A 19,201-nucleotide genomic window follows, 5' to 3' on the forward strand; every position below is an offset into this window, starting at 1 on the left:
CAACTGTTAATAGTTCAATACACAAAGGGCATCTTTAGTGAGTTCTTTTCTCTCATAAAGGCCTTTCAAACATCACAAGACAGGGAAAAAAACACAAATGAAAAGTAGATTCAATACACTGATAAAATGGTAGATGCTGTCATCATAAACAAAATTCAAAGGCAAGTGAAACACAGAGAAAAAATACCTGCCGCAGACTTGGGGACAGAAAGGTTAATATCATTAAAATTTAAAGAGTATTTACAAATCACTAAGAAAAAGAAGCACTTTCAAATAAAAAATTGTTAATAACCCCAAAGGATTTTAATAGGAATCTTTCAAAAAAGCTATATATGGCCAGTATATTCAAAAAGTGTATGAAAAAAGTGTTCAACCTCACTAATAAAGGGCAATATAAAAATAAGATTCTATTTTTCACATATAAATTAGAGGGTCATGTTCCAATGATACTAACCTGTATTGGCTGCATCCTAGATATGGACCTAGGCACTGCATGTAGAAGTATAATTTGGTACACATTTTCTGCAGAGCCACTTGGCACAGGTATCAGAGGCCTTTAAAACAGGCATCTTCTCTGATGGAATAATACCCACCAGTTCAGAAATCTGTATTAAGGAAATTATTAGAGATATGAGCAAAGATTTGGTCTTGCCATGTTGCTCTTAACAGCCTGTGTGTATGTTAGTGGCTCAGTTGTGTCTGACTCAGTAAATCCGAGGACTGTAGCCCACCAGGCTTCTCTGTCCATGGAATTCTCCAAGCAAGAGTACTGGAGTGGGTAGCCATTTCCTTCTCCAGGGGATCTTCCTAACCCAAGGATCGAACTAGGATCTCCTGCATTACAGGTGGAATCTTTACCATCTGAGCCACCAGGGAAGCCTATAACAGCCTAACTACATGATAATAGGTAATTACATGATACAAATAAACACACATTCTGTAATGGAATACTGTGTGGCCACGAAAAATGATAAAGTAGAAATGTACTTCTTATTATGGAAAGAAGACTGCAAAATATGATGGAAAAGTTAAGAAAGAGAATATACAATATGATGCTTTTTTGGGTAAACATTATTTATACATGATATATGTACATGTATGAATATATACCTATTACCTAGACAACTGCAAAAACATCAAGACAGATATGTGCCAAAATATTACAGTGTATTTTCAGAAAATTTTTCTGATTATTTTATCTTCTAAGATAAACACTTATTATAAGTAAAATAAAATGTGTTTTAAAAAAATGAATCAAAGAGCAAAACAAGAATCTAGATATAGAAGTCATGTTTAAAAAATTAACAATGTTTCTTTACATCAAGAATAATTGTTTAACTGCTCATATAACTCAGTAACAAAACAAAATCCAATCCAATTGAAAAGTGTGCCAAAGACCTAAATAGGTATTTCTCCAAAGACATACAGACGGCCAATAGGCACACAATAAGACACGCATCACTAACTGTTAGAGAAATGCAAATCAAAATTATAATGAGGTAACACCTCACTGCAGTCCGAATGGCCATCATCAAAAAATCTACAAGTAGGTTGCAGTAGTGGTAAAGAACCTACTGCCAATGCAGGCGACATAAGCGATGTGGGTTGGATCCCTGGGTTGGGAACAATCCCCTTGAGGATGACATGGAAACCCACTCCAGTATTCTTGCCTGGAGAATCCCAAGGACAGGGGAGGCTGGTGGGCTACAGTCCACAGGGTCACAGAGTCAGACACAACTGAAGTGACTTAGCACAGCACAACAAATGCTGGAGAGGGTGCGGAGAAAAGGGAGCCCTCCAACACCCCTGGTGGGAATGTAAATCAGTGCAGGTGCTATGGAGAACAGAATGGAGACTTCTTAAATTAAAAACAGAGTTGCCCTAAGAGCCAGAAATCCCACTCCTGGGCATAAACCCAGGAAAAACTATAATTTGAAAAAATACACACACTTCTCTGTTAATAGCAGCACTATTTACAATAAGCAAGACATGGAAACAACCTAAACATCAACAGATGCATGGATATAGAAGATGCAGTACATATATACAATGGAATACTACTCGGCCATCAAAATGGATGAAATAATGCCATTTGCAGCAACATAAATGGACCTGGAGATTATCATACCGAGTGAAGTAAGTCAGAAAGAGAAAGACAATGACCGTATGATATCACTTATACACGGATTCTAAAATACAACACAAATGAACATGTCTGTGAAACAGAAACAGGCTCACAGATATAAAGAAAAGACTGCTTGCCACGGGGAAGGGAAGTCAGGGAGGGAAGGATTGGGCGTTTGGGATTCACAAATGTAAACTAGCATATACAGAATGGATTAATAATGAGGTCCTACTACATAGCACAGGGAACTATATTCAATATCCTGTGATAAACCATAATGGAAAAGAATATGAAAATACATGTATAACTGAGTCACTTGGCTGTATAGCAGAAATTAACACAACATTGTAAATAAAATATACTACAATAGAATTTTTTTAATTTTAAAAAATAATTGTTTAATATCTAATTTATAAAGATGCTATTCATGATAGCAATATTGAATGGAATGCATTTAAGTCTAAATTTGAAAAATACATGCAGGACTTAATTACTAGAAATCTATAACTTTATTGAAGGATATGAAAAGAACTGGTTAAAAATGGACATACTGTAGTCTTGACTTGGAAGGACTATAATTATAAAATGTAAATAATTCCCAAGTTAATTCTATATTTTCTATAATGAAATCAAAATCTTGGCTGGTTTCATTTGGAATATGTGAAAATGAATTAAAACATCATATTAATAAATATATGAGAATTGACTTAAAGAGAAAAAAATAAGAAAATGGAGACTTCTCATGATCAGGTATTTAAATAGGTTGTAAAGTTATAATAATTAAATCATTTTTGCAAAGCTTAAAAGTAATAGATAGATAATAGGATGAACTATCCTATTATCCAGGATAATACAAAATTCACAGAAGGCCAGGAGAAGCTCAAATACCCATAAACTCTTAGTGTATGACAAAAGAGGCATTCAATTAAGTTGGAAAAGGATGAATGGCTGGTAAACACATGATGCTGGGGAAACTGGTTAACTATTAAAAAATACAGTTAGACATCTTTGTCATACCATACACTAAAATAAGCTCCTGATAGATTAAACTGTGAGATGGGAAAATATTTCTCTGATATGGGAAATGAGAAAGCCATGCTAAGAATATAAGCAAATGTAGGATCTTAAAGACAAAGTTTGATAGATTTGACTATATACAAATTTAAATCATCCATTTAACCACACTGTGATAAACAAAAGCAAAAGGCAGTGAGCTGGAAAAAAACAATTGTAGCATGTATACAAATAGTTACCGGTCTTGCTATATGAAGAGCTTTTACAAATGATCAAACCAACAAACAAACATACACCATAGTTGCAAAATGGTCAAAAACAATGACCAGGTAATCATCAAAGGAAAAATACAAATGCCCAGTAAATGTATTAGAAAATACTCATGCCACAATAAAATGAAAACAATTGAATTTGCTAAAATGATACCTCTGTTCACCTACCAAATAGGCAAAGACATTAAAAATATTGGCACATGTTACTGGTGACCCTGTGGCAAACTTACTGCTGTGGTATTCTGCTGAAGTGAAATGAAAGTCATTCAGTTGTGTCCAACTCTTTGGAACCCTATGGACTATACAGCCCATGGAATTCTCCAGGCCATAATACTGGAGTGGGTAGCCTTTGCCATCTCCAGGGGAATCTTCCCAACCCAGGAATTGAACCCAGGTCTCCTGCATTGCAGGCGGATTCTTTACCAGCTGAGCCATAAGGGAAGTCCAAAAACACTGGGGTAGGTAGCATATCCCTTCTCCAGAGGATCTTCCAGACCCAGGAATCCAACCTGGGTCTCCTGCATTGCAGGCAGATTCTTTACAAACTGAGCTATGGGGTGGGGTGTGTGGGAACTCTGCTGATGGGAATGTAAATCTATACAACCCTCCAAGGCAGAACTGGACAAAATGTATCAAGTAGTTTACAGATGTTCACATCTCTTAATTTAGCAACTTTACAGAAATTCTTCCTAAGAAAGTAATCAAAGGGGTCTATAAATATTTGTGTTTACCAAAGCCTTTGTTCGACAACAGATGACAGGTCAAATAGATTATAAACTATAATATTCTAGCAAGAAAGGTGGGTATATAATAACTACATTATATTAGATATATAATGATATAGGTCATTTCATGATATAACAAGTGAAAAATGTAGGCTACAAAACAGCAAGACACTAGTTTGTTTTAAAGTATGAGCAGATGTGCATAATGGGCAAATATTCAACAACATGTAAACAGTGGCTTTTTAAGGGTGATGAGATTAGAGGGTTTCCCCCCTTTTCCTCCACTGGTTTCATTCATTTCACACACACTGGCTTGCTATCGTGCGCCCAACATCTCTATAGGCTCTAAATTTTCTTCAAATGAATATGCATTACACTGTAATCAAAAAAAGTTAAATTTTGGTAAAGTAAAAGTCCAGCATCTGAAACTGACTTCCTTCTTTTAAAAGTCTGGTAAAGGACTCAGAGCAACGAAGTGCATAATGAAAGTATAAAATCACATCCCAGAGAATTGGGGAAATGTTCAGGTCGCTCCACCTCTTACCTTTAGTGACACTTCCTAAAACATACTCACCTGTTAGTTTGCCCACAGTTTGTTCCCACGACAGTGAATGTGAACAGCATCTCAATGACTCCTTCCTAATAGAGTTCTCAAAGGCCACTTAAAGAGCCCGACATCTCCTTAAGCCTTTAAAATCCATCCTTCCAAGGGAACCCCCTCCCTTCCACAACAGGATAGGTATGATTCTGACTTTGGAGATGGGGACGCTTGACTTGGGGTGCTATGGCTGGCCCGAGGCTGAGCCCGGCTTATTGCCGGGCAGGCGGTGGTGGGTGGGAAGGGCACCTTACCGCGGCTTGCTGGAAGGCGCCCTTGGTGTAGGTGCCACCGCCTCGGTAGGTGATGGCCGGGATCTCGCGGCTGAGCAGCGCGCACTTGTGTTGGTGCGCGCGGCGGGAGGAGATGTAATCGACGCGCGGCACCACGTTGTTCTTGGACGAGAAGGTCACGATGGCCACGCGCGTGGCCGTGGGCACCACGGGGAAGTCGGACAGCAGCTTGCGGACGAACTTGAGCTCGCTGAGGAAGTTGGCTTGGCCCACGCTGGACGACTCGTCCACCAGGAAGACGAGCTCCAGGCGCTCGCTGAGCTCCCGCAGCCTCCGCACGCGTCGCCGGAACGCCTGGCCCAGCCGCTCCACTTTGCTCTCCGCCGCCGCCGCGTCCTCGCTGGGCGCGGGCGGCTCCGGCAGCAGCCCGGGGGCTCCGGGCGCCGCCTCGGGGAAGAGGCGGAAGCTGAAATTGCGCGACGGGGACAGCTGCTGAAAGGTCGCCCAGCCTGAAACCAGCGCCAGACCCCAGCAACAAAAGGCCAGGCGCGCCCACATTGCGCTAGAGACGGAGCGGCCGCCCGGAGCGCAGGCGTCTGCCCAGCGCGGAGAGATGCTCGGGCGCCGGGGTCGCCGAGGGGCGTGCGCGGCGCGGGGCGTGGGACGGCGGCCGCGAGCCTCAGCGCTCTCTCATCTGACACTGGGGACACAGTCCAGACTCCTCCGGCAGCCCGAGGATTAGGGAGGGAAGGCGCGCGCTCGCTACCCCTCTCGCTCCCGTCTTTTCTCTCCCCTTACTCCTCCTCCTCCTCGCTTTCCCCGAAGCCTATAAAATGTTTGAAGGCAAGGGGGCAGTCAAGAAGAATCTCCCGCTTCCCTCCTTCTCTCCCTCCTCTGTCTCTCCCTCTCCCCTCGCCTTCCTCTATCTCTGCCTCTATCTCTCTCCTCCCCCTTCTCCTCCCGGGTTCAAGCCAAAGACTCTCGGAGATTCCATGACACCAGAACCCCGCGTCTGTCAGGCTGTCAACATTCCCGCAGCAAGCGCACCAGCGCCGAAGCCCTGATTGATCCCATATGTCTGGCAGGAGCCGCAGAGGAATTCACTGGAGATGGATCCAGATACCGAGAGTGCCACAGTAATTGGAAACACTTTGTAGAGGAAAACACACACGGACTGGCCAGGGAGTTGAAAGCATCCTTTGAAAATTGCTTGCTCACCTTTTGTGTCTCTTTCCCCCTGTCCGGAGAAACCTCAAAGCCTTCTCCAACTGCAAGTTTTATTCGACTTTTGTGGTGGGGTGTGTGTGTGTCCTCTTGAGGGTCCCCTCTGATCACAATATATAGGGGTTGCATCTACCCCTATGCAGCCCATAGAATGACTGCCGTGGCGCTGCACGCATGCATTTATTTCTTTATCCATTTGGTTACCCCTTCATTCATTTAGCAAATATTTTTGAGCACCTGTTGTGTGCTAGGACACCTGGAATATAAGGAGGAACACAAATTGACATAGATCTTGTCCCCAAGAAACTTACAGGGTAACAAGTGAGATGACCATTAACCAAATATTTCAGAAATAATGTATATAATTACATCTGACCATGCTAAATTCTATGAAGATCTTAGGCAGATAGACTTGACCTTGGAAAGATCAGGGAAGCCTTCACTGAGGACGTGAAGTTTGTGCTGAAATCTGATGATGAGTAAGAGTTTCTATCCCCCAGTCCTCTCTCATATGCCCATGGCCTGTTTCAACAGGTGAGACTCACAGAGGCCTACCTCCTTGACTTTAAATGGCACCTAACACATAACTACATACCTACACAGGTTGCCACCTTGGGGTAGTTTTTTTTTTTTTTCCAAAACAAAACCCTGAAAGGGGTAGTGCAAGTGCAAAGAAGGAGGAAACTTTGCAGAAGAGATGGAGTAAACTTTGCAAAAGTAATTCTAGTGGGGAGTCAGGAGCCTTGTGCAGATACGTTTCTGCAATTATATAAATCACCTGAACCAAGACACTTCCAAGTCTTAGCTTCAGTTTCCGTATCTGTTTCATGATGGAAATCAATAATCTCAGAATTTCCTTTGTCCCTAATGTCAGATGATTTAATTCCATCTGTATTTAATGAAATATCTTCACAGCGTATATAATGGTTGGAGTTTTAGGGCTCTGGAGTCCCTTTGCCTGGAATGAAATCTGGATTCCGCCATTCAGTAGTTGTATGACCTTGACATCAGTTTGCTCATCTGTAAAATGGAGTGATATTAAATAATAGCATATTAAAGTTATTGTGAAGATATCATACAAAGTTCTTAGACTAGCACTTAGAATATAGCATGTAGTCTACAAATGCTGATTGCTATTATTTCCACATTTAATAATGAATACTCTTTAGATCTTTATTTTCCTAGCAATATTTCTTGACCATCTTCCATGCCAGAATATTAGATAGTGAGGTATTAAAGCTGAATAAGACTCAGTTCTAATCTTCCAGAAGTTCAAAGGCTATCAGAAGAGAAAACAGACTTTGCAAACAATTATAGAGCAGTAGGATGATTGCAAGGATGGGGAATAGGGAGCAAGAAGAAAAAATTCTCAATCTTCCTGGATCTTCCCGGGGAATAAGCAAGACCTCATTTGAGCTGAGACTGTTGAAAAAGAGAAAGTCTGTCCAAATTTCATCTACTCTGTGTTATTTCAAATACATCATTAAGAGCTAACATTTCAGGACCTTTATGTGCCAGGCACCATGGCAACTACTACGTGTACTCACTCATATGTTCCCCACGAAAACCCAGAGAGGTAGACGATTGTTTTAGTACTTCTTGCTTGCAAGCAATAGGCACCCAGCTTCTCCTCACTGTAAACAAGAAGGGATTGCTTGGCTCAGTAACTAAACTGGAGAAAGGGCAAGGGTGGATTTGTCTCAAAAAAGCTTGGAAAAGGAAATCAAGAACGACCTAAGTCTTCCATTTTCCTCTCGCTTCTGTTTCTCTTAGAATGTTAGATTTAGTTTGTGTCTTCAGATTTATGAACTGAAAAGGAAAGACTTTTCCCCAGGAGCTCAAGTTAAAAACAATTCAGTAAAATCACCACCATGACCTTAGAGAAAGATGTCACTGAAGCATGCATGGGTTAAATGCCCATCCCTAGCCCAGCACTAGGGAGGACATGTGCTGTGCTTAGTTGCTCAGTCCTGTCCGACTCTTTGCGACCCCATGGACTGTAGCCCGCCAGGCTTCTCTGTCCATGCGGATTCTCCAAGCAAGAATACTGGAGTGGGTTGCCATGCCCTCCACCAGAGGATCTTCCCAACCCAGGGACTGCACCTAGGTCTTCTGCAAAGGCAGATTCTTTACTGTCTGAGCTACCAGGGAAGCAGTGGAATGCATGGGCCATTATAATTGCCCTCAGTTCAGTTCAATTCAGTTCAGTCGCTCAGTTGTGTCCGACTCTTTGCGACCCCATGAATCGCAGCACGCCAGGCCTCCCTGTCCATCACAAACTCCCGGAGTTCACTCAGACTCAAGTCCATCGAGTCAGTGATGCCATCCAGCCATCTCATCCTCTGGCGTCCCCTTCTCCTCCTGCCCTCAATCCCTCCCAGCATCAGAGTCTTTTCCAATGAGTCAGCTCTTCGCATGAGGTGGCCAAAGTACTGAAGTTTCAGCTTCAGCATCATTCCCTCCAAAGAAATCCCAGGGCTGATGTCCTTTAGAATGGACTGGTTGCATCTCCTTGCAGTCCAAGGGACTCTCAAGAGTCTTCTCCAGCACCACAGTTCAAAAGCATCAATTCTTCGGTGCTCAGCCTTCTTCCCAGTCCAACTCTCACATCCATACGTGACCGCAGGAAAAACCATAGCCTTGACTAGACGGACCTTTGTTGGCAAAGTAATGTCTCTGCTTTTGAATATGCTATCTAGGTTGGTCATAACTTTCCTTCCAAGGAGTAAGCGTCTTTTAATTTCATGGCTGCAATCACTATCTGCAGTTATTTTGGAGCCCCCCAAAAATAAAGTCTAACACTGTTTCCACTGTTTCCCCATCTATTTCCCATGAAGTGATGGGACCGGATGCCATGATCTTAGTTTTCTGAATGTTGAGCTTTAAGCCACCTTTTCACTCTCCACTTTCACTTTCATCAAGAGGCTTTTTAGTTCTTCTTCCCTTTCTGCCATAAGGGTGGTGTCATCTGCATATCTGAGGTTATTGATATTTCTCCCGGCAATCTTGATTTCAGCTTGTGTTTCTTCCAGTCCAGCGTTTCTCATGATGTACTCTGCATATAAGTTAAATAAGCGGGGTGACAATACACAGCCTTGATGTACTCCTTTTCCTATTTGGAACCAGTCTGTTGTTCCATGTCCAGTTCTAACTGTTGCTTCCTGACCTGCATACAGGTTTCTCAAGAGGCAGGTCAGGTGGCCCTAACTGAGGTCATACGCTTACTGTGGCAGAGACTCTCAGTCACCTCTCTAGTACATCTCTTCTAGAAGGGTCTAGAAGAGAAATAGAGCTCCTGAGTTTTTGCTGGGCACAAAATTATCCAAAATGAAGATTACACATCCCAGCTTCCATCGCAGATGGATGCAGCCATGTAGCTAGGTTCTGGAAAATGATATACAGATCCTGGTTTTGTGTGGCAGCTTCAGAAAACCTCTTTAAAAGACACCTGCTCCTTTTGTCTGCTGTCTCTTCCTTTCATCCCTTATTCCATTTTCTACCTGGAACATGAATCTGGCGGCAGACCTCTAGCAGTCGTCTTGGATCATGAGAATAATGGCCACGTTCAAGCAACAGGTGAGTAGTAATCTAGAAAGAGCATGGATTCCTGCACTCTTCGCAGAGCAGAACCACCATACTCATCTCAGACTGGCTCTCTACCCCCTTTTGAGTTTTCCTATTACATTCAGCTGAACTTGATCCTGTATAATAAACTCAAACCTGGAGCCATGGGAGCTATCCTCTCAATACATGCTTTCATAAATGCTATGGGAGAGAAAGGAGGATATAATGAATTACTCACTAGTCCAAAACACATCACTTGTTTCATTTCATTGCCAAAAAAAGATGTATGGCCATGTATAAATTCCAAAGGTTGTGAAGTACAATCTTAACATTGCTCTAGAAATCAGAAAGCTAGAAACATTTGGTGAACACAGCAAACAATTACAATATTGAGTCATATGAAATGGGAAAACAGCTGAGTTCAAAAAGAAGAATCGAGAAAATTCTGGGAAGCTTAATCTGCCCTAACATTGAGGAGATTCCTATAGAAAAGAGTTAAAAATCAGTTTTCGCAAGGACTTTCTGATCTTTAGTTGGGGATAGTAAATTCACTTGGTGCCTGCTATATTACCTATAACTATGGTGAAGTACTTAGGAGTGGTGAACTCTAGCAGAAGTTTGTAATTGAGCAACTGTGGGTATTTGATAAAATTCTTCTTTTCTACATTTTTCATCCCAGCTCTTCTTGGAGTCTTTGTCTTTTTTTGGCACCAAAAAAACCACCCAATTATACTAAAATAGTTATTAAAATGTTCTTTAAATTTATATTTGTCATATAGTAATGTGTACTTGTTCATGACCCTATTAAATAATATTACCAATCAACTATTCTAGTAAATGCTTTGTTTTCAAAGTATTGATGAAGTAACGATGTTCTGCTGTGGATCTAAGTGCATTTAAAGTTTCCTGGATAATTCTGACACATGCCCTAGGGGCAAGAGCATAAGACCAACATACTCTGGCATTGTATATTTCCAATGAGCTAAACAGTCAGGTCTACATTACCTATGCTTGTGATAAGGAGTGGAGACTTAGAGAAATCTTGCCTGTATGTAACCAAGATTACTGCTCTGTGCTTGGCACTGCTCCCCAGAGCTCTCTAGTGTGTTAAGCTCTTTGGTCTAAAGCAGTGATTCTCCTGGGGGGTGATTTTGCACCCCACCGACTTCCCTACCCCTACCATCGGGGAAGACCAGGAAATGTTTGGAGATCTGTGTGTATGGGGGGGACAGTCCTACTGGCATCTAGTGTAGACGTGGGGAATGCAACTAAACATCCTACGATGCATGGGACAGCTCCCACAACCATTCAGCTCAATGTGTCAGGAGTGCCGAGGCTCAGAAACCCTGGCCTGTACAACAATTAACAGACACAAGACAAGATAAACTTTCACTATAGGAAGTAAGTCAGAGAGGGAAAGACAAATATCATGTGATATCACTTATACGTAGAATCCAAAATATGACACAAAGGAACTTACCTATGAAACAGAAACAGAATCACAGGCATAGAGAACAGACTGATGGCTGCCAAGTGTTAGGGAAATTAAAATGGAAAAGCCTTCAGAAGCAGGAGAGCAAGCCTTTGACATGCTTCTGCTCTGCCTGGACACTGCTTGGATTCCATGCTTACATGCAAGCATAGTAGGTCAGGCAGCACCTTAGGTGAGAAAGGGAGTGGGTCTTGGAATTCTTGAGCCCCTGGAGGTCTGGCCAGCCCCTTGGGTTCTAACGAAATGCTATGATTCACAAGGTTAAACACACAGCATTGTAAAAAGGTTCAAGTAAAAACAGAGCTGAAGTTTTGCACATAAATCAGTCTGCAGTCTGGGATTATAAGCAGGAGCCCACCAAACTTTAATCGGAAGTCTCACCTGTTGGGTCAACACACTGCCTGGGACCTTTTCCCAATTGAGACTCCAGTTTGCTGTTAATGAGGGACTTCCCAGAGCTGTTTAAATCTGTATGTTGGTCAGCCCAATTGCTGATATATGTGCTGTTACTATTCATTATTGTTTCTATTCCTCTTCTTTTAATGACTGTATATTAAAATTAAGTCAATTAACCCTCTACTAAATATTGAAATTGTTTATGTGTGTGACAAGTGGTTTCTTTTGTTGACGAGTCCTTCAAACCTCAAACAAAAGTAAAACTTGCAGCAAAACACAAGAGGCTGGGGGAGGGATGGAGGGGGAGGTTGAGGTTAACAGATGTGAGCTTTTATGTATATAATGAATAAACGGCAAGGTCTTACTGTATAGCACAAAGAAGTATATTTAGCATCCTATGATAAACCATAATGGGAAAGAATATTAAAAAGAATGCATGTTATATATGTACTGAATCACTTTGCTGTACAGCAATAATTAATACAACATTGTAAATTAACTATACTTCAATTGAAAAAAAAACTTTCGCTCAAGCAAAAATTAAGACTGAGAAGCAACCTAAAAGTACTGAAATGACACCATAGCCAGACTAAGAAAAATGACCTGGGATTCATCTCATGACATAAAGACTTCTGTGAGAAAGCAATGTGTGTTGGTGGTGTAAGGGATGGGGGATACATTATATTTCTCTCGCTAGCTGCACACTGATAAACAAGAAACTGAACCTCAATTCCTGCCTATCCAATGGGACTTCTATTAGGGACATTCACCTCCACTCCACCCTTCACAGCAACCATCTTTCTCCATTAAAGCAGGTGCTCTAAAAAGACAGGATGGATTTGAGGTAGGGGAGAGGGAAGGAGATGGAAGAAAGCAGAGACTGGTGCTAGCAAAATGTCCTTCTGAGATGTCAAGAATCAAGTCCAGTTAATGGAAGCAGAGGGAGGAAAAGTTTCACTTTCCATGCATGCTGGGCATGCGGTCTTGTTTTAAAATCTATCACACAGTGTTAGTGAACCACGGCGACAGGCAGGAGGGACAGGAGGAAGATGCCACCTGGTGACTGTATTTTATAAGACTATCTTTCAGATGCTTTTGAACTGTGGTGTTGGAGAAGACTCTTGAGAGTCCCTTGGACTGCAAGGAGATCCAGCCAGTCCATTCTGAAGGAGATCAGCCCTGGGTGTTCTTTGGAAGGAATGATGCTGAAGCTGAAACTCCAGTACTTTGGCCACCTCATGCGAAGAGTTGACTCATTGGAAAAGACTCTGATGCTGGGAGGGATTGGGGGCAGGAGGAGAAGGGGACGACAGAGGATGAGATGGCTGGATGGCATCACTGACTCGATGGACGTGAGTCTGAGTGAACTCCGGGAGTTGGTGATGGACAGGGAGGCCTGGCATGCTGCGATTCATGGGGTCGCAATGAGTCAGACACGACTGAGTGATCTGATCTGATCTTTCAGTTGTGAATTTAATAAAAAACATTCTCCCCTGTACAGTGACTGTTTAAGTAGAATTATCTGAAGATGGATTTCATGATGGAAAAGTCCTAGCAGTGGACATTGTAAGCAATTAAACAATTAAATAAATAAAAATAAATGTTATCAATCTGGCTTTAACACCCTGTGGTAGTTGTTGTTTAGTCGCCAAATCCTGTCTGATTTTCTTGCAACCCCATGGACTGTAGCCACCAGGCTCTTCTCCATGGGATTATCCAGGCAAGAATATTGGAGTAGGTTGCCATTTCCTTTTCTAGGGAATCTTCCCAACCCAGGTATTGAACCCATGTCTCCTGCATCACAGGCAGACTCTTTACTGCTAAACCACCATGGAGGCCCACTTTTAACACAAAATACAGATTTACAAAATGTTTAAAGATGTATCATTTTATGTGCTTATTTAATTTAATCTTGCCATAAATCCTCAAGTAAATATAATGGGCATTCCATTTCTATAGGTGAAGAAATAGAGCTGTATGAGGTGGCCATAATGTCTGGAAACAGAAATGGTTTATTGCTATTACATTTTAATGCCTGGCTTGTTTAACGTGTTGGCTCTTGCTAGCAATGCAAGCTTGCAGTGAAGGTGGTAATTAACACATCAGTTGTGTCCATCACTGCATCCGTATCTATAGTGCACTGCCTTAGATAACCTGATCTCAAACCTGACCCTTTATCCTCGAACCTATCCTCAGCTAAACTTTGTAAGGACTTACATCTTGAACTGGTGAAAGGCACATGGATTGAGAATTTTTCACGTGGTAACAAAAGGCAACCCCAGTTTCTAGGATGCTCTTGGGCTATTATGTTTACAGTGACGAATGCCTTTACTCCTTCAGAGATAGTCATCCACAAAACAGCATGCCCAAAACATTGCCTGTATCCTTGAATTTACAAACCAACTTTCCAAAGGTACTCTCTTCCAGAAGGACGTGCATTGAAGGACTCTAGATTCACTGACTGGACAAGCCCTCATGCCCACTTAGAAGTAAGAGCTTAATGTATTCATCTTTCATCATTTTCAACCTGTAAAAAATAAAACAGCATCATTTATATTTATAGATATTATATCCAAGGTCAAGGCTTGAACCAAACTCAGTTTGTGATCTCCACCATAATTCTTGAGGTTGCTCTGCTAAAAACAAACAGTAATAATGATAAAAGTGTTTAAAAGGCACATTCTTTTTATCTTTATCTCTTTTTTTTTCTCCCACCAGCATGTGGAATACAGAAAGATCAGAAAAGATAATTAATTTCCTATTGACAAACTATGACACCACCACTCCCATGTGGAGGCGGCCATAATTATAGTTACTTTCTAAAATTTAGTTTTAAATTATTATGCAGTAAAATGGACTTTTAGTGGGTGTACAGTTCCACGAATTCAAACACATACACAGATTCATGTAACCACACCCACAATCAGGATACAGAATAGTTCCATCACTTGAAAAAGCTCACTTTTGTAGTTACACTGTCTCCTGACCCCTAATGCCTGGCAACCCAACTGATCTGCTCTCCATTACGGCGCTTTTATCTTTTCAAGAATCATATAAATGGATTCATATAGTATGCAATTTTCTGAGATTAGTTTCTTTTCATTCAGCAGAATCATATAAATGGATTCATATAGTATGCAATTTTCTGAGATTAGTTTCTTTTCATTCAGCAAAATAACTTTGAAATTCATCTAAGGTTGTGTACAGGTTTTTGTGTGAACTTAAATTTTTATTGACTTAGGATAAATACCCAGAGGTAGGGTTACTAGGTCATATGGTAAAGTATGTTCAGTGCTATAACAAAGAGCCACGATATTTTTCAGGGTGCTGCATGTAGCATTGCTCACTCACAATAGAAATGTATGCGTTCTAATGGCTCAGCATCCCATTCACCACTTGGTATGTGTATGTGTGTGCATACATGTACCTATTTGCTTGGGTACATATATATTATTCACATGATTCTCGGTTGATAGTACTCCTCTTTTTCTGTTGAGTCCATTATTGAGCCCATTCAGTAAACTTTAAATTTCAGTTATTATATTTTTCAGTTCTACAATTTTCACTTGATTCTTCCTTATATCTTGCCTGAGGTTTGGGAAATACAAAAACGAGGTGAGGAAACACACAGGCTCGCGCTTTTCCACGCTAAGCCTGAACCTGAATGCCTCTTGTGAATCTCTCTCTGTGTGCCCATGCCTACTTCTGGCTTCAGACTATAGCACTGAGCCGCAAGCGATTTCAGAGCAGGGAAAATGGTAAACTCACTGTTGATTCAGTGGTATTTTATATTCTGGTCTTCTCCCCCAAGTCACCTGCTTTATTAACTTTTCTGAGTCCTCAAGTAGTGGTTACATGCACCCTCAAGATGTTACAGTCGTCATTAGATAGGGTGGGATATACTTACACCATCTTCCTACTTAGAACTAGGATCATTGTGTGTCTACATGCTCAGTTGTTCACTTTACAGTTAAATAACAATTTTATTTTCCTTTACTACTCTTCCCAAGGTTATCTGTTCATTTAAACTTGCACTCTTCTTAAGAAAGTCTTAGTAATTTACACTCTAAGTTAGGAAATTGTCCTTAATTTAAATGTAGATTTAAAAATTATTAACTAAAATTTTTAAATAGCATATGTTTTCAATTATTATATTCTCCTCCATATACATGGTATTATTTAGCTTCTTTCCAATGTTATACATTGGCCATTTTACTTTTTCCTCTCTTGATACTTTCATAAACATTTTATCTATTTTGTGGTGCTTTTTAGGGACCCAGTGCTTGGACTCCTTGTTTTCTGATACATTAATTTATGCTTTTATCCTGAATAATATTTTATAGTTCCTTGAGTCCTTTATCATTATCATGTATTATCTTTTAAATAGAGCTCTTAAAGATAACATTCCTACTGAGTGTAACTTCAGCTAAACCTCATGTGCGGTGTTGTTGTTTTCTGTGTGCGTGTATGGGCTTAGTCATTCAGTTGTATCCAACTCTTTGTGACCTTTTGGACCGTAGCCCATTGGGCTCCTCTGTCCATGAGATTCTCCAGGCAAGAATACTGGAGTGGGTTGTCATGACCTTCTCCAGGGGATCTTCCCAATTCAGGGATCAAGCCCAGGTCTCCTGCATTGCAGACGGATTCTTTACCATCTGAGCCACCAGGGAAGTCCCACTGTTTCCTATGCAACATTTAATTAGATTTTTATTTCCTCTTTGGTCCAGAAATTATTAAGTGGGAAATTTCTTTTCTCTTCATGCTATTATTTTAACTCTGAGTATTTGTTTGTGTATTTTGTTAAACTATTTTAAAATTAATTTTCAGTTTACTTCATTGGGGTCAGAAAACAGAACTGTACATTTTTGTTCTTATTAAAATTTCTTGTGACCTAATATATGACAAACAGTAAAACATACCATTAGATTTTGAAAAAAAAGATAAGCAGTTTTGGTTGTAAGATATAAATTATTCTGTCTTTTAAATCAATGTTATTGTATACATTATTCAAACACTCCATATCCCCATTCACTTTAATCTAGTCCATCTGTTTAAGACTGAAAGTATGTTAAAATCTGGTACAGTCATTTTCGACAACTTTTTAAATATTTTCAGGGTTTGCTTTGTATTTTTGTGATATATTAAATTTTACCCATAAATATTTTAAAAGTTGTATTCGCTGTGAATAAATATCTTCTCATAAACAAGCTAACTACAATTTCAACAACATAAAATCAGCCTCTATTCACTGAATATATACATTTACCTTGAATTTCACTGTGTCTGGATGATGCCTCAGCTTCACTATAATTATTATCATCAACATGATCAGCATCACTGTTTTTAGTTTGCTTGCTATTTCCTTACTCAGCCTTTTTTATCTCCTTTTTTAGTCTGTTTCTCTTTGAGATGCCTTTGGAGGAGGAGATTAGAATTCTGATGCATTGAATGAGTGAGTGAAAGTCACTCAGTTGTGTCTGACTTTTTGCGACCCCATGACTATATAGTCCATGGAATTCTCCAGGACAGAATACTGGAGTGGGTAGCCTTTCCCTTCTCCAGGGGATCTTTCCAAGCCAGGGATCGAACCCAGGTCTAACATATTGCAGGCATATTCTTTACCAGTTGAGCCACAAGGGAAGCCCAAGAATACTGGAGTGGGTAGCCTATCCCTTCTCCAGTGGCTCTTCCTGACCCAGGAATGGAGCCCAGGTCTCCGGCATTGCAGGCAGATTCTTTACCAACTGAGCTATCAGGGAAGCCCCATGCATCTGATGCATTAAAGAGACAAGTATGAATTAAATCATAAAGAAACCAGAAGATATAAATGAACATTTCTAAGATTGTAGCATGTAAAAGGTTTCAAGCATGTAAACAAAGGAAGAAATCACAAAGAGAACTCTTGTTTGACCACATAGCCATTAACACTTTTATCATCATAAAATATCATAAACAATTTAAAAGGACAATGACAAATTGGAAAATGGCATAAAAAATATCTTATCGTCCTTATATATAACACATTCTTGTAAGTCTACATTAGCAAGGCAATTGAGAATATAGACAAAGGATAATGAAAAGAAATTCTGAGAAGAATAAATGCAGATGGACACCAGTCATATGAAAAGCTATGGAACCACATTTATAATTATGGAAATATGCATTATAGCAAAAACAATAAGCTGCTTTTTTTTTGCATTTCATGTTGGCAAAAATTGATGAATATATATTCAACCTTGGAACTGGCTAAGGCTGGGTTGGCAGACACAAAGCACATGTGCTTCCATTCTTCCCTCCCTCACTGAGGTTAAACACCACTTATTTATTTTAGCATTCTTTGCCGCTGGATCCAGATGTGGTCTTGCAGTCCTTCCCATCAAGGAGTACCAGGTCACCACTATTAACTCTAGATGGAATGTATTTGCCATTCCTAAAGTTTGATAAAAGTGGAGCTATTCTACATGGTTAGCCCTTTGCAGTCTGATTCAATAATATGATTTTTTTAAGGTATAATAACGATCATACAGGGCTTCCAAGGTGGCTCTAGTGGTAAAGAAAACCTGCCTGCCAGTGCAGGAGACTTGAGAGAGGTGAGTTCGATCCCTGGGTTGGGAAGATCCCCTGCAGAAGGAAATGGCAACCCACTCCAGTATTCTTGCCTAGAGAATTCCATTGACAGAAGAGCCTGGCAGGCTACCACCCATAGGGTTGCAAAGAGTCAGACACGACAGAGGTGACTTAGCACAGCACAGCACAATGATCATATATCCTTTACCTAGGATTCCTTCCGAAGGAGATAATCAGAAATGAGCACACACACATTTATGTACAAGGCTGGAATTTACAGTACCAATTATAAAAGTAAAATGTTGGGGATATTGGAAATAATCCTAACATATAATAATAGAATGGTTAAAGCGTGTTAAATACATAAAAGGAAAATCTAAATATTATGCTTGTATTTTCAAAAAATTTAATGTTATAAAAATACTCAATATATCCTGTTAAATTGGGCTGGGGAGGCTGAAAACCCTGTTATGTGAATTTTTAAAAAAATATGCACATAGAAAACCATGACAAAAGTAAACATACAAATATGTAATAATGTTTATCTTAGAGCAGTAGCTATCAACTCTTCTTTTATTCATTATAAAAATATAATGATAATATAATATAAGGGGGTGGAAAGACAGACTCTAACTCATCATAGGGGAGTAGCAAGACCACATGGCAGAAAATCATGTGGAAGGAAAATATTATGGACCTCTTTGAAAAATATATTGTCACTCAATTATAGAAGCAAATCTGTAACTTTTGGGAATCTCCCACCTGCTCTTTCAATTGGCAGCCTCATACTTGAGAATTCTAATTCTTCAAAGAGCTTTAATACATTCAGTGGGTCTTAAGCTAATGTAAAGTCTAAAAAATAGGAACTTCTCTCTTATTTCACTACTTGATAAAGAACCAGTTTGCAGTAGCACAATTTATCCCTTATGGAATGTGATTTGATCTCAGACTTACAATGTTTGCAAACATGTACAGTTTAAAATGAAGCAAC

The 19,201-nt window shown here is 40.2% G+C and overlaps 1 protein-coding gene across 2 annotated transcripts in view; it reads right to left on the reverse strand.

Moving 5' to 3' along the window:
• Positions 1-19,201, reverse strand: part of SVEP1 (sushi, von Willebrand factor type A, EGF and pentraxin domain containing 1) — a 229,895-nt gene that overhangs the window by 198,589 nt on the left and 12,105 nt on the right. The window contains exon 1 of one of the 2 annotated variants that reach the window (XM_055579294.1): positions 4,989-6,013. The exons of the other annotated variant lie outside the window; for it this stretch is intronic. Coding sequence (XP_055435269.1) covers positions 4,989-5,525 — 537 coding nt within the window. The 5' untranslated portion in view covers positions 5,526-6,013. Of the gene's footprint in view, positions 1-4,988; positions 6,014-19,201 lie in introns of those variants that run through there. 2 annotated transcript variants of the gene reach the window in all.

Source organism: Bubalus kerabau, chromosome 4 (assembly GCF_029407905.1).
Source record: "Bubalus kerabau isolate K-KA32 ecotype Philippines breed swamp buffalo chromosome 4, PCC_UOA_SB_1v2, whole genome shotgun sequence".
NCBI classification, from domain to species: Eukaryota; Metazoa; Chordata; class Mammalia; order Artiodactyla; family Bovidae; genus Bubalus; species Bubalus kerabau.